Source organism: Columba livia, chromosome 3 (assembly GCF_036013475.1).
Source record: "Columba livia isolate bColLiv1 breed racing homer chromosome 3, bColLiv1.pat.W.v2, whole genome shotgun sequence".
Taxonomy (NCBI): Eukaryota; Metazoa; Chordata; class Aves; order Columbiformes; family Columbidae; genus Columba; species Columba livia.
The window spans coordinates 6,787,491-6,804,300 of NC_088604.1; the positions used below are offsets into that span (position 1 = coordinate 6,787,491).

The following is a 16,810-nucleotide window of genomic DNA, read 5'->3' on the forward strand; positions in this document are numbered from 1 at the left end:
GAGTAGAGGGGAAGGAGAACCTCTCTGACCTACTGACCACCCCCCTTCTAATCCACCCCAGGTACCATTGGCCTTCCTGGCCACAAGGGCCCAGTGCTGGCTCATGGTCATCCTGCTGTCCCCAGGACCCCCAGGTCCCTTTGCCCTACACTGCTCTCTAACAAGTCATTCCCCAACTTATACTGGAACCTGTATTTATACATATATATGTATAGACATATATATAAATAAGAGCGGATAACTACAGATAATAGTCTGTTCCTCTGAACTTCAAATGGCAGAAATTTCATAGACTAAACTGATTATATTTACACATTGCACTGAAAGAGGCAACTACAAAACACTGCAAGTCTACCGCCCTCCCACATTCACTGATTTGCAGCCCTCAGATGAGCTACAATCTGCCGGGTATAATTGATCTTAATGCTGTTATCTCTCTGACAAGTTTAACTGTGAATTTGATTTTTGCAGATCACGGCAGCAAATGAATGGAAAACATCTGCACAGACAGAGATGATCCACTCTTCCCTCCATGCTGTTTCTGTATTGTCACTGTAACGCCCATGTCAGCACTGTCCTACAAAAAATTGAAGATGCTTTCCATTTAGAATACATTTTAGTGTAAAAAAAATGTCCTTGAAATATTTTTATGCTTAGAGAGGCTGCTTTTTCCCCCACCAGAAGTCACAGCCTTTAGAGGATTCCAGGATCCCAAGCTGCACAGATGCCGAAATATCAAAGAAATGCCATAAAGTGGTCTACCTGCCTAATTAATAAAAAAATGTTATAGTATATTTTCATTATACACCACAATGTTTTATTAGCCTCTAGAACTACTTTTATAGTACTTAATGAAAACGAGAATTTAGCAAGTGTTAGAAAACTGGGCTTGTGTTGGCCAAAGAGAATTTTTGGGTGAACTTGGTGAGCAGCTTCCCAGCACCCAAGACGTGGTTCCTGAGATGACAGAGCTGGGCTATGTATCAGGTACAAACCTGTTTCCCCCAAAATAAGACAGAGTCTTATATTAATTTTTGCTCTAAAAGATGCTTACTGTTTTACATTTCTAGCTGTCTGGACACTATTTAAATTGACTTTCTAATGAACTGTAACTAGGGTTTATTTTTGGAGTAGGGCTCATATTTTGAGCATCCTCAAAAATCCTGAAAAATCCTGCTAGGGCTTATTTTCAGGATAGGTCTTATTTTTGGGAAAATAGGATAAGAGCAGAAAAAGAAGCAGTGGTTTGTATCTGACTAAACAGTCACTGTCCACTACCAGACTGGATACAGATGAGGGAATCTCAGTCTTACAGAGGTTTTATTGTTTTATTAGGCAGATGGAAGAAACTCCGGGTGAAAAAGCAAATATTCCTGACCCAACTGCTCCCATGTCATTTTTCAAACCAACTGGATAATTTCCAGTTGGCAGAGATTTTGTTTAAAAACAAGAATTGGAAAGCAGACTAATCCTATCTTACAGCTAAAAACAGCGCTGCTCTTCATCAAAATCAGTTTCATTTCCTGATGTGAAAAAGGTATCAGTATCAGCATATTAAAAGCATTATGAAACTGAAGCTGCTTGTCATAGAATCTTGTGTCCAGAGCAATTGGTAAGAAGGCAACAAGCCCAGTGATGGGCAGGCAGAGTGCTAACCAGATGTAGATTTTATTCTTTCTATGGACAAGTAAGTAGGACGTGTAAAAATAATTAGTATCTTGTAGAGTCCAGTTTCGTGCCCTGTGGCACTGTTTCACACTGTCTCTGTGTTAAAGAAAGGTACATGCCTTGTGAATGTCGTTCTTTAATTCCATAATCATAGAATCATAGAATGTCCTGATTTGGAAGGACCCACAAGGATCATGGAGTCCAACTCCTGTCCCTGCACAGGACAACCCCACAGTTCACACCCTGTGTCTGAGGACGTTGTCCAGTCTCTTCTTGAACACTGTCAGGCTTGGGGCCGTGACACCTCCCTGGGGAGCCTGTTCCAGTGTCCAGCACCCTCTGCGTGAAGAACCTTTTCCTCATGTCCAACCTGAACCTCCCCTGGCACATCTTCCTGCCATTCCCTCGGGTTCTGTCACTGGTCACCAGAGAGAAGAGCTCAGCCCTGTCCCTCCTCCTCCCCTTGTGAGGAAGCTGTGGCCGCCATGAGCTCTCCCCTCAGTCTCCTCTTCTCCAGGCTGAACAAACCAAGTGACAATCCACAGACTCTCTCTAAAGGATATTGAGAAACGTGGTCAATCTGGACTTCCTACATATAAACCTCTAATTTGATGGAAACCATTTAGGGGAGAATAAATCAAAAGAGGTTAAAAGCAATGCTTCCTTCCTATAGATAAGTGCTCCCAAAATAGAGCAGTTCAATACATAGCAATCTGCAGCTATTAGCAGCCACATACTTCATTTTGCACACGATTTTCATTTTACCACACTTATACCCAAGTAAAGTTTCCTTATCCCTTTTCTTTATAAAATTCTTAAATTTCCATTTGCTTTGCTTCTGTTTCACTATAAAACTATATAATAGAGCTAAAGCAGAATTTTTAGCAAACACCAAGCCAATTACATTAAATAATATTCTGTCTTGTTCTGTAGCATGCAATATGCACTGAGTAATCTCTTATTTCAGGACTGCTACTGTATGCCAAGCCAATGCTTGTATTCAGCAATACTTGGTGACACCAAGCTCTTTCTCCTATCCCAAGAAATATCAGGACTTTGGGAGTTAATATTGTGGACAGGTAGCTTAAATCACTACAGTTTATCAACAGTTTCAGTCTAGTTATCTGCTACGAAAGCAAGAAATAGATATGAAACATCTTTCCTCTTTATTAATTTATTTTAAAAATTCAGACAAAAATGCATCAACTTCCCAAACCTCTAAAACTTTAAGTATGCCAATAATTTACTTCTGTCTAACATAAGCAGCATACTTATAACTGTTATGGCCCAGCATTTGGCTTTGCTCCCAGCGCTTGTGATTAATAAGATTTTTTTTAGTTCAACAACTCTCACATTACGGTTCAAGGACTGGCAACTGCCTGCAGAAAGTTGGATGGTTGCAGAGCCCTGGAATTCCTTTAATATAATCAGCTGTTTCTAAAGATAAAGGTGCTACCTTTCACACTTCAGTAGCTTTCTTCTTAGGATCTGTAAACAAGGTAGCAACATGAAATCTTGTTTTTAGATTAAAAAATGTTCTTCTGAAAAGTCTAACAAGCCTGAAGAGACAAATGGTGCACTCACAATTGCAAAGTCAGTACTTAAACTGAACTGTGGCCAAATTAGCATAGAAACCAAACTGCCAGAGGAGTTGTGATGCCCCATCACTGGATGTGTTCAAGTCCAGGTTGGACAGGGCTTTGAGCAACCTGGTATTCCTGCCCATGGCAGGTGGGTTGGACTAAATGATATTTGAAGGTCCCTTCCAACCCCCAACCATTCTGTGATTCGACATTTTTTTTTTATAACAAAAGTATGATACAGCTGACTGATGTGGTTGGGGTTGGAAGGGACCTCTGGAGATCATCCAGTCCAACCCACCTGCTAAAGCAGGTTCACCAGAGCAGATCACACAGGAATGTGTCCAGGTGGGTTTGAATGTCTCCAGAGAAGGAGACTCCACAACCTCTCTGGGCAGCCTGTTCCAGGGCTCTGGCACCTCAAAGGAAAGAAGTTTCTCCTCATATTCAGATGGAACCTCCTGTGGTTCAGTCTGTGCCCATCGTCCCTCATCCTGTCATTGGGCACCACTGAAAGGAGTCTGGTCCATCCTCTTGACACCCACCATCATTGCAGTTCACTGGAACTCCAGAGATATGCATCACACACCTGCTGAGCCACATCAATTTCTTTATACAGCTGTGATTTGGATTTCTTTGTACTCAATTTCATCCTGCTGTTTAATTAAAGGTTGTTCAGTATTTGGACCCTGCCCCACCAGCATGGCTCATCCACACTTTATTTAAGGTTTTTCTCTGGTGATTGGTATCATTAATCTCAACCTGCTTCCTGGAAGAAACATGTGAGCTTATCTACTTAAATGACTTCAACACTTGAGAATGAACCACTTCTGTTGTAAATATTTTTTAGAAAACTATGCACTCACATCATGGCAATTAGATTTAAACTGTAGTTTACTTATGAAAATGACTTGAACAATGTGAAAGCTTTATTTAAAATATATACCTCCCATGTCTCCTTTATCCCACTTACCCAGCTGCCCTATGAACCACACTGATTGGACGTGATTTTCTCTAGACAGCCCAGGCCTAATTACTTCCAAAGTGCTTACAAACTCATTTCCAAAATTCAAGTGAGACAAAAATATCTGTAATTTTCCAGGCTTTTCTCCCCCTTCTCCTTGTAAACACAAATACTATTTCTTCCCATCTCCCATCCCCGGCGGTCTCTCTGTGATGTATGAGTTCTCAAAGATAATTTCAAATAGTAGAAACATTATTTCAACTGTATCCTAAAGCATTCTTTGGTAGATTTTGTCAGGTCTCATACACTTGAATGACGGTCTTACCTCTGTATTTTTACCAGTTTTTCTCTGCTCTGGCCACCAGTGGGGTTGGTTTTGTTTTTCTATTAATTTAGCTGATTATCTGTCAAGTACTTTATATAACACACATTAAATCAGCCATACCGTAACCCTCCCCACACTGTTCGATATGTGTCTTGCTGTTAATGGATTTGCACATTGTTTTCCTCTTACTTTTGATGCATCACAAGACTTTCCTTGTTCTTATTTAAAGCCTCTGCCCACTGAAATTCATCTTGTGACTTTGTACACTTGGCTTTCACTTTATATAGAAATCCTTAAACTGCTGTAAAGCAACAGGAGTATCTGATCTGGCCATGAGAGCCTCTTAATGTCTGTCCCATCTGTTCTTTGCATGAGGACAGATAATCTCCATTATGCATTCAAAAGTGCCTCCTTAACTGCGAATTCTCATGCACCTCTTGGTGTCTCAGATAATCTTCTTAGGAGACACTATTTGCCAGCTCCATAACGTTGCTGAAAATTACTTTTAAAAAAAAATCATTTTCCTTGTTCACCGGATCTCAGACTTTATTTCAAAAACTTACATCAAAATATTTTTCACCAAAAGTGCCTCCATTATTAATTTCTTCCTTAATTGTTAAGATCATAATCATAAATCAAATACAAATCACCTACCTTCATTTGCTGAGAGATGTATGCCCAGAACACTCATGGCCAGTATCAAGTGCAGTGCCTCAGGGGTCAGTACTGGGGCCAATATTATTCAATATATTCATTAACGATTTAGACGAGGGAATAGAGTGTACTATCAGCAAGTTTGCTGATGACACCAAGCTGGGAGGGGTGGCTGACACGCCAGAGGCTGTGCTGCCATCAGAGACCTGGACAGGCTGGAGAGTTGGGCGGGGAATAACCTGATGAAATTTAACAAGGGAAAGTGTAGAGTCCTGCATCTGGGCAGGAACAACCCCAGGTTCCAGTATAGGTTGGGAAATTACATATTAGAGAGCAGTGTAGGGGAAAGGGACCTGGGGGTCCTGGTGGACAACAGGATGACCATGAGCCAGCACTGGGCCCTTGTGGCCAGGAAGGCCAATGGCATCCTGGGGTGGATTAGAAGGGGGGTGGTTAGTAGATCGAGAGAGGTTCTCCTGCCCCTCTACTCCGCCCTGGTGAGACCACACCTGGAATATTGTGTCCAGTTCTGGGCCCCTGAGTTCCAGAAGGACAGGGAACTGCTGGAGAGGGTCCAGCGTAGGGCAACGAAGATGATTAAGGGAGTGGAGCACCTCCCTTATGAAGAAAGGCTGAGGGAGCTGGGGCTCTTTAGTTTGGAGAAGAGGAGACTAAGGGGGGACCTTATTAATGTTTATAAATATATAAAGGGTGAGTGTCACGAGGATGCAGCCAGGCTCTTCTTGGTGGCAAACAATGATAGGACAAGGGGTCATGGGATCAAGCTGGAACACAAAAGGTTCCACTTAAATTTGAGAAGAAACTTCTTCTCAGTGAGGGTGACAGACACTGGAACAGGCTGCCCAGGGGGGTTGTGGAGTCTCCTACTCTGGAGACATTCAAAACCCGCCTGGACATGTTCCTGTGCGACCTCACCTAGGCGTTCCTGCTCCAGCAGGGGGATTGGACTAGATGATCTTTTGAGGTCCCTTCCAATCCCTAACATACTGTGATACTGTGATACTCATATCATGTTTTTACTGTATCACTTACTGTTTGGATACTTGCAACAATTTAGAAATTATGGGGTTTTATTTCTAGTATCATCTACCATACTGGACAAAGACAAGAGAAATCACACAATTCCTTCTTGAATTTCAGAAGGATGAAGCAGAACAACAGAGAAGGCAGGGATAAGATATATCCTATATGTCCTACCCATGCATGTGTAGCTGAGTCTACATTTAATCATTTAATTCTTTGACAGACATTTAGCACCAAAAGGTTTGGAGGAGGGAGCTGAAAGGAGAACAGCAGCAGCCCAGAGTAACAGCTCACAAAGAGATTTTGTCACCTGGGGGAGCCTGTGGAAGATGCTTTCAGAAAGCAGAAAGCTATTAAGATTAATTAATCTAAGGTTTTAATGATGCTGACACCTGCCTGGTGAAAGCTTTGTCACAAAGTCCCCCTTTTTCTGACCATCACTGTGTTTTTCCAGCATCTTGTGTCAGCTTCTGCTCCCAAAGTCCTTAAATCACTCTGCTACACCATGAGAAGTCAAAGTTATCTGTTCTCACCTTGGTCTTCCATTGATTATTCTCGTTTTGATCAATTTTCTCTCCATCCTAACACCTCTGCTGCTGCCACCCACTCAATCAGCCTGGAATAACCTTGCTCCCTGCCCCAGCCTCCTCCAGAGTTTTCTCCATTCTTGGTCTTGTGCTGGGCAGGGAAATCAAATCAAATCAAATCAAATCAAATCAAATCAAATCAAGCCCTATCATTGTACTGACTTCCCTCCTCTGAAACCTCATGCTCCCCTTCCTCATTTCAGCCACCTTTTGGGCTAATCGACTGTTTTCCTCCTCCCTCAGCTTAAATCCACAGCTCAGAAGACTCCCACAAGTGACCCGTTCCTTAAAGAAACTTGCTTCTCTTAAATGTGCTTTTCTGAGGGAGAAAGGCCATTTCTGATGGTGTTTTCTTTTTTTGTTTATTTGTTTGGGTTTTTTGTTTTGTTTTTAATCAGCAGAAGCAAATAAAATAATAATCCCCTAAACAAAACTAAACACCCTCACCCCCAAAAAACCCATCAACAACCAAACAAAAACTAAACAGGACCCCACCAAACCATCAGCTACAGAGAAGTGGTGATTAAAATTAATTTCCCAGTATAGTTCTACTTATTTAGATGATGGAAAAGTTTGTATTCTTATTGGTTTAGTTATTGGTTTTCTTTGATAAACATGGAAAAGTAACCAAAACTGAATGAACCTTGTCATCAGGCAACAGAATCATAGAATCACAGAATGTCCTGAGTTGGAAGGACCCACAAGGATCATGGAGTCCAACTCCTGTCCCTGCACAGGACAACCCCACAGTTCACTCCATGTGTCTGAGGACGTTGTCCAGTCTCTTCTTGAACACTGTCAGGCGTGGGGCCGTGACACCTCCCTGGGGAGCCTGTTCCAGTGTCCAGCACCTCTGGGTAAAGAACCATTTCCTAATATCCAACCTGAACCTCCCCTGGCACATCTTCCTGCCATTCCCTCAGGTTCTGTCATTGGTAAAGGATGAAACACAGTAAAGGATGAAACTTGAGGTTGGTAAACTTGGAGTAAGGCTTATACTGCACGTGAAACAATCTTATATCCTCCATAAATGGAATTTTATTTCTTGAGAGGATTAGCAGTTATTTTACTGCAATTTGTTCATCCCCCTGCACACCAGCACATCTGACCTACACGAATAAAAGGACGAAGGAGATTTCTGCAAGGTCACCACTTCTCTGGCTGCAACACGGGTACAACCCAGCAGAACTCGTTGCGTGGTTCAGCTGCCTGAACGCCACCACCTTTTATGGCCAACATACAGAATTTACTCTCTGTGCTATATGAAGCAGACAGATATAATGATATAATACTTCCCCAAATGACAAATTGAGCTGAAGGATTTACGGTGCATGGCTGTCTGCTGACACCCAGCACAATGGGGTCATTCTGTTTCTCAGCTCAGTGACTATTATTTCAACAGAAAGGATGATCCAGCGTTGCAAAACTGGACGCTCTTCCATGCTGCAGAACCTTTCTTGTGCTAAATACGAAGCCATGCTGCAATATAGAAATCCATCTCTCCTTCCAGACGCTGCCAGAATCTCAGGCAGATTCTGGAATGCAGCAAGTTTGGGCTAATTCCAAAAAAAACCCAACCCAAAATCCAGTTATCAACCAAGCAAAGCTCCTTGCTCTCTGGAAAGCATCTAGAGCTCAAACAGCATTTGAGACTGAACATCTACAGAACCCAATAACTAAACCCAAGGATTATTAATTACACCAGACTCAATACATCCCAAGCCTGCGTCCTAATCAGAAAACTTATTTCCTGGTTTTTTAGTTCTCCATCTGCAAATGAAAATACTTGGAGCTTTTTATTCATCAATCACCCAGTTTGCTGTGGGGACATCCCACATGGACAGTGGGGCTGCTTATTCCATCAGAGCTGCTGTGACCAAAGGCTTCTCCTTGACTTAGCAACTCCAAATGAGGGCAGTTAAATGCATCACAAGGACACGATGCTGTGAGAAAGCACTTTCAAGAATGAACATGAGCAAAGCAGAAATCAACCTGAATTCCAGATGGAAATATAGGCCGGAGCCAAACTTGATGGCTGCATATGCATTTCATAAACATTGTCAATGAGAAAGAAAAAGGGGAGGAGTTTACTATTTGGCCAGAAAAAAAATAAATGTATAATATCCTATATGATCTAACCAGAAAAAAAGAGTCAAGACTCGGGAGTCAATAAATACAGCTGCTTCAATGGGTGTTAGTACAGTCTTGGAAGTCTCCCATGGGGAAAATTTTAATTCTGTTGGCATTTAGAAGGAGAAAGTGTTCATTGACACTTAGCCATATGAATGGGGGAAATTTCCAGGCAAAGCCCATGCACACAGTCCTGGCACCACCAGATAAGTGAATGGAAAACACAAAATCCTGCAGCAACTAAGCTCTGACTAGAGGCTCAACTTGGCTGGTTCCTGGACTTGGGCAGTTTGTGCGTTAGCCAAGTGTTTGCTAAACTGAGGTTCTCGTTCAGTCTCTGTTTGCCAAGGAAGAATTCACTGCTCAAGACCAGACTGTCATGGTTGTTTGCATTCTAGCATACAATGAGACAATATCTTCCAAAGCAAATATATGGTTCAACACATGAATGATCAAAACTAAGCAGTTTATTTAACACCTTTGGTAGAATCACCCCTAGAATATATTAAAGGAAGAACTGTACAACCATAAAGCATATCCATTAATCAATGTGAACAAAAATATTAAAGAGATACACACAAGAAGGTGGGTGCAGAGCTCCACCCAAAATCTACAACTTCTCTCCATATCAAAGCTTAGATCACGCTAAGAAGCAGCAAATGATATCAGTAAAGCTTGAGACAAAACAGTGCCCGTATTCAGGACCTTCAGAGGATAATGAGACTAGATCACTACAGGCCTGAAAACAACGTGCCCTTGAAAAAATTATTTGAGAAAAAAATAAAGAATCGTGGTATTTCACCTCTCTGTGTTCTTGTGGGAATTCTGAGCAAAGTAGTTATGTAATGAATAATCAGTATTGCACTTGCATCTGTATTGGAAGTATCTCGATCTGTGGTTGTACTGTTAATTCTTCAAATCTGCTAAAGAAAATCACCATCTCTTCATTGCTCCTCACATAGGCCAGGCCATTGATTGGCATAATTGCAAGGTCCATCTTACCTCATTACCTGCCTTGGATGAATGCTGCACCTTCGAGCAACAATTTTTAGCTGTTGTTTATTTTCTTTTGACCACAACTTGTTCATTGGCTAATTGTCCTCATGAAAACACCCATGAGAAATACCCAACAGAAACGGGGATCAGAAAGAACACAAAAACTCAACTGCCTTCACACGGAGGCTGTTAGAAGGACAAAGTGTAACCTATTTTTATATCACAGGTTGCCGGCAGCGCCTCCATCTGCAGGAGCCCCAGGTTTGCTGGCTCAGAGTTTCCCAGCATCGACATTGAAGCCACACAGCAAGGTCAACGTGCTGGAAACAGCATGACAGCTCCTGAGACCTTTTAAAGAACAGAGAGCAGCGCTACCAGTAAATCAAAAGTGGAAAGTATCTCTCTGGACATGCACCTGCTTATTTAGGTATGAAATATTTCTGTTGCTTTTGAAATTTTTAAATTCCGTATTTACAACAGAGCATTCCATTTTGAAATTCCATATTTACAACACAGCAACTACTGCTCTCTATAAAAAAATAGATTACAAACCTCTTAAAACACAGGTGACATCTTGTATCTAACTCCTTTATCTTACATCACTTATACTGATATAACAACCTTCTGAATACCGTAGAAAAAGAGGTTGCACTTTTCTCTCCAAACCAGACAGTCCTATTTTAAAAGCATTAAGTCAGATAAATGAGCAATAAATATGTGTTTTCATTCTTTGTTTTTGTTACTTACTCTAGATGAAGACAATAAGCAGAAATCAAAAGACAAGTATATCTGTTTCTCAAGCACCACTATTCACAGAATCACAGTGTCAGGGATTGGAAGGGACCTCGAAATATCATCCAGTCCAATCCCCCTGCCGGAGCAGGAACACCCAGATGAGGTTACACAGGAAGGTGTCCAGGTGGGTTTGAATGTCTCCAGAGTAGGAGACTCCACAACCCCCCTGGGCAGCCTGTTCCAGTGTCTGTCACCCTCACTGAGAAGAAGTTTCTTCTCAAATTTAAGTGGAACCTTTTGTGTTCCAGTTTGAACCCATTACCCCTTGTCCTAGCATTGGTTGTCACCGAGAAGAGCCTGGCTCCATCCTCCTGACACTCACCCTTTATATATCTGTAAACATTAATGAGGGGAAGGAGAACCTCTCTGACCTACTGACCACCCCCCTTCTGATGCACCCCAGGTACCATTGGCCTTCCTGGCCACAAGGGCACAGTGCTGGCTCATGGTCATCCTGCTGTCCACCAGGACCCCCAGGTCCCTTTCCCCTACACTGCTCTCTAATAGGTCATTCCCCAACTTATACTGGAACCTGGGGTTGTTCCTGCCCAGATGCAAGACTCTACATTTTCCCTTGTTACATTGTTCTTGAAGATTTCACTGGTGCAATGTTATTTCAAATAGAAAGAACTACCAGGTACAGAAAATACTAAAAGAAGTTATAGAGCAGTCCTTTCAAGCCACGAGGGTATTTTCAGTAGCCATGCTGTTGTGTGGAGTCTTATGACAAATCAAGCTTACGTGGCTAAGGAGAAGAATTTAAAAAAGAAACCCTGAAACTCTCCCAACAAGTCATGATTTGTGCCACTGGGGCACAAAGGGGCAGCAATATTCCTCCCTTTTTCTACAGCTTTCTTCACTTGACTCTAATATTAGAGCACTTAAACTTTAAATCTCACAACATCTCTGTGAATGAGCCGCTTTTACGAATGGAGAATTAAAGCAGAGAGGAAAAAACATGAAAACCTAGTCTGCTTTTGACCCTTAGGCCTCAGAAGTTTAGATAGGATGTGAGACTGCTAAACCTCTCAAAGGCAACTGCAGGGCAATGAATGATGTCCTAACCATCCATCCCAAAATACCAATACTAGCAGTGTGCTCACTGGAACATTTGAACTGAATAATGAATTTACAGATTGACAGAGATCCTGGTCCAATGGGGATTAATCTCCCAAGGCAATACAGTCAAAACAGTGAAACTATTTCCACCATTTCCCTTTGCTGCCTGGTTAATGTCCACATTGTTTTTTTCCCTGCATTAAGATAATTCACATTTATTTACTGTCTTCAGACACAAATTCGATCAGTCTGGATCATTAATATTTTTTCTGTGTTACAGTAATGCCTTGTCCTCCCAGTCCCACCCTGTTGCCAAGCGGAATGGTGCATGTGAACACAACTGAAGAGAGAACATGAGGAATTAATACAAGAATACCTTGCGTAAAGTAAGAGCTATGAGTTTAAATTCTCTTCCACTGTTTCAGTGATGTCTGGAATTTCTCTATTAGAAATAAACAAGATATTCATTAGCTAGTTGCTTATATAACAAACATCATTACATAAAATTATAATCCAGAAGCACTGAAAGAATTTTAATTTGCAGAATCATAGAATAGTTTGGGTTGGAAGGGACCTTCAAAGCTCATCCAGTCCAACCCCTGCCATGAGCAGGGACATCTTCACCCAGACCAGGTTGCTCAGAGCCCCGTCCAGCCTGGCCTGGGATGTCTCCAGGGATGGGGCATCCACCACCTCTCTGGGCAACCTGGGCCAGGCTCTCACCACCCTCACAGTAAAAAATGTCTTCCATGTCTGGCCTGAACCTCCCCTCTTTTAGTTTAAAACCATCACCAATACACAACACCTGTCCGTGTGAACTTGAAAGCAGAACTGCACTTCGTGATTTCCACGGTTAGTTACCTTCTCAACTTTACTACTTCCTCATCTGCTATACATTTAGTAGCAAATCCAAATTTTTGGATTATTAAAACAGAAAGGCCTGTTGGATGGGTTCACGCATTGTGAACCAATGGTGTCAGGCCAGCTGTTGGTTTCAGGGCTTTCACACAAGCCTCTGTTGAAAGGATGAGCCACTCCAAATGCTGAAACTAAAAAGCTTTGCTTTCAGTACCAAGTACCGAGTATTTCAGTACTTTGCTTTTCAGTACTAAGTAACCCCTCTCCTGTTCCAGAGGCTAAATGGAAAAAAGAGCATTTCCGAGCCTGTCTGCCAGACACTAAGAGCATAACACAAAATAAGGTCACTTCCATAGGTGGAAAAGCAGAGACACCATGGCCACCTGCTGCAAGATCTCCTGCCCCACAGCCCAAACTCACAGCAGGTTCTTGCACTGCAGGCCTGGCAAACAGGGCCGCTCCTGTCCTCTGTCCTCTTCAGCCCCTTCATATCTGTTGTACCACCAAAGGAACATTCCCTGCAAAAAGCTCTTCCCTATGTGAAAAGCTTTTTAGCAGAAGAAAACTGAAAGAGCCAAGACTTCAGTTGTCAATACTGCTTGTGTCTTCCAGTTGAGCTGCAGAAGGGCTGGGCAGAGAGGTCCAGGAAAACCGAAGTGGGTGGGAGAAGGCAGGATTTTTGTGCTTGCTTTTGCTTTTTGCCTTTTACTTCCACACCCATCTCTTCTCAGAAACAACCTCCTTCCCTTTTAACCTTAAAGCCCGATGTTCCCATCATCCTCAAGTCAACATACACATTTTTATGTTGACAGTGACCATACTGTCAACAACAACAACAAACACATTGAAGAGCACCCCTTTTGCAGCCAAATATATATATTTTCTGCAATTGTCCTGGGCATGAGCAAAGAGCAGTAGGTGTCTCCACCTTTAAAATATCAGCAGCACTGAAACCTTCCCAGAGAGGATGCTTGCTGTGCAGAGAAAGGCTGGGGATGAGCACAGAACTAGCTAGGCTTGAGCTCTGGGCTCAGCCCAGCTGCAGCAGCGCTGGACACAGCCCCAAATACTGAATTTGTTAACACGTAAGTGAAAACGAATCTGCAGTGAGCTGTGGGTCACTGAGGACAGGCTGCTGCTGGCATCTAAGCCAGACAACTTCCAAGTAGGCTTAGCCTTACTAAGCTGCACTGCAGTCTGCAGTGCAGTCTCCACTGTAAATACACCTAAAGTCTTTGCACTCAGTCATTAGAACAAATAAAAAAAGGCATTTTTAACCAAAGTAAACAAAGTACAGAAAGTCCAAGTAACATCAAAGGGATGACAATTCCTGTACTGTCTCCGTAACACTTTTATTCTCTTTTGTCCTGCGTTCCTGGGTCACACTTGCCAGATGCTGCAGCTTAAATCAGGCTAATCTAAGTCTTACCAAAGTCAATGTAAAGCTTTCTGCTGATTTCATGCAAGTCAGAATTTTGCGTTTTCATTGCTATCATCATATGAATAAGGATACAAGAAGACCACTGAAACTTTAATTTCTTGTATAGTTTTATGTTGAGACACTGAAAAGAGAGTTATTTCAGGTACAAGTCCATATCAATGCAGGTGTAGTTCCTATCTTTTTTTTTTTAAACGTGTCATTAAGGAAAAAAGGAATAAGCAGATGATTATTTTACTACTTCAAAATGCTACAGGAAACATGTCAGTGCAGACAAGACTGCTCACCTGAGCCATTCATCTGAATTATTCCCTATTTAATGTATAAATCCAGTATTAAACTGTTCAGGAAAAGCTTCTTAATATAAGAAGAATCTCTTGCTGGGAACACAAAAGCATCTCTACATTATATCACCTGATAGCTAATTAACAGGGAAATAAAAATCCTAATAACCTCTTGTAAACGAAAATGGTTTTATTTCCAGATATTTCCATGTTCAATGGTTGACTCAGAATTACACAGGAGTTCAAAACTTGACCTCCAGTTTGTAAAACCTTTTCTCCCTGTTCCAATGTATTAATACTAAGAACGGAGCAATAGTGTTAGAAACTAAAGTTGTCTGTGTCTTTGTCCTTTAAACAAACTGCTCAATGTCACTGTATTACGTCTATGAGCTCTTTCCGACAATCTGTGAAAAGCACACTCAAAATTCCTTTTTCAAACTTAATTTGCAGTGATTTTCTTGCAGTAATATGAGAGTAAAAGAAAAATATAATTATTTCAACAGTAAGCAATTACACACAATGATTTTTCTACAGCAGCTGTCTAATTAAGAGACTATGAGCCCAGCATACCAAGCTTTAAAGTATTCTTTTTGAGGAATTCATATGATATGCAAGATGCACAACTTTTTGTATTCTGTCACACTGCAGATGCACCAAAATACTTGCTACAAACTTTTAACCCTTCACAAAACATTTATACTTGTATAGCCAATATGGATTTGAACAAAAGAAACAGCTGCTGTTCAACGGAATGAAAATATCTGAAGATTATCAACATTGATAAATAACATTTGCAGCAAGGCTGATCTAAAAAAGTGACACCGGACTAAAAATATCTCGACAAAATTAACAATGAATGGTTTGTTGTGAGTATGAAACGTGCATATGCACAGATGTCAGTTATATAACCCACTTTTTAATATCATCAAGGAGTAAACACCAGCCTATTCTTCCAGCTTATCCAAACGCAGTACAAAGCAGGCATGTTTCTCTCCCATATTCCTCTCCCCTAATTAACAGATTTTTTTAGCTGCGTGTCTTTCACTGCTGCAGCAGAATCTCATCTGCCTCCTTATTCTGAATCGCACATACAAATGCCTATCGCTCCCCAAAGGCTTTTCTAAGAAGCATCCGTAACAAAAGAACTGCGGGTTCGTACCTTAACCTCTTGGTTGGCAAAAATCTCCACGTCAACCCCACAGGCAACCAGCATGGAGACATCACAGTCCATGCTCCGGGCTGGCATCCCCCCCTCTGCACACAGAGTTAGGCAACCTCAGCGGAACAAACGATGGGAAAGAAAAGGAAACAATAAAAGAAAATCTTCAGTATTGCAATTGAACAGTCCAAAATTCGGTTTGGATCTCTGCGAGGCTCTGACACGAGGTCTCTGCAGTTCCCGGAGTTGCTCCCGGTCTGTCCCCGCACACCCAGCGCTGAGCAGAGTCACGGCGCTCGCTGTTCCATCGCTCCTGGCAATGACATCACCGCAAAGACTGACACACGCTACATCTCGTTCTCTTTTTTTTCCCAACCCTTTTATCTCTAAGCAGCGCAGTGGATCAAATTGAACATGATTATGTGCTAAATCTGAACCGGGACTAAATCAATTCGAGCGGCGTTCGCTGGCAACTGAGTCATAGCTGTTGTTTCAGCTGAGTGCTTATGTTGGCAAAAAAAAGATTGCCTGACACCGAAAGCTCCGCTCTGAGTATAAATTAACCCAGCATTTAAAGCCACTATGCTCAGGGTAATGTTTGTTACTTTATTATACTTCAAAATCAACAGCAGAGCACTGATGAAAATTAAAAACAACCACAAACAAACAAACAAAAAAAAAAAACCCATACACCAAAAAGCTCTGCATTCTGCTTTGAATACCTCTAAGTCTTCTTTTTTACTAAAGGATGCTATTGAAACCCACACATGAGATCACAGAACATCTAGTCCTATCATCAGGAGCGATCGACGTGCTGCAAATTCGATCCCAGGACTCAGACACACTGGTTGCACTCTGACTCAGGGCTGGCTGTGATTTGGAAGTCAATGCCCCTTCAAAGAAAAGAACATGAAAATTTCCCTTGAAATTAGGACTTCACACTTGGCAACCTTCACTCCATTTGTCCTTAGGGTTAATCCTGCCCAAATGTAACACTATTCAACTGAAAGAAACAGATTTATGTAAAGCGAAGATGTTCTACATCTACTGACTCAGTGGTCTGTTTGTTCTTTGCAAGTTTAATTTTTAATGATAGAAATAAAAAATCTACAAATTTGGGAGTTCGAAAGTTGATCTTTATCCCAGACTTGCACCATTGTTTTTCCTCTAATGTTTCGTTCTTGTGATCCATAAATTACTTTTAATTGTTGCAGGCTTAGAAATGACATTTATGGGTAAGTCAGGTTAACAGGCAGAATTAAAGTGGAT

General features: G+C 41.7%; 2 protein-coding genes across 4 annotated transcripts in view; both read right to left on the bottom strand.

Annotated features, from left to right (window-relative positions):
- Positions 1-16,810, bottom strand: part of LOC102093880 (24-hydroxycholesterol 7-alpha-hydroxylase) — a 144,619-nt gene that overhangs the window by 31,737 nt on the left and 96,072 nt on the right. The window lies entirely within an intron of this gene.
- RCAN2 (regulator of calcineurin 2) overlaps positions 1-16,810 on the bottom strand; it is a 99,373-nt gene that overhangs the window by 31,737 nt on the left and 50,826 nt on the right. The window contains exon 1 of one of the 3 annotated variants that reach the window (XM_005512287.3): positions 15,542-16,038. The exons of the other annotated variants lie outside the window; for them this stretch is intronic. Coding sequence (XP_005512344.1) covers positions 15,542-15,628 — 87 coding nt within the window. The 5' untranslated portion in view covers positions 15,629-16,038. Of the gene's footprint in view, positions 1-15,541; positions 16,039-16,810 lie in introns of those variants that run through there. 3 annotated transcript variants of the gene reach the window in all.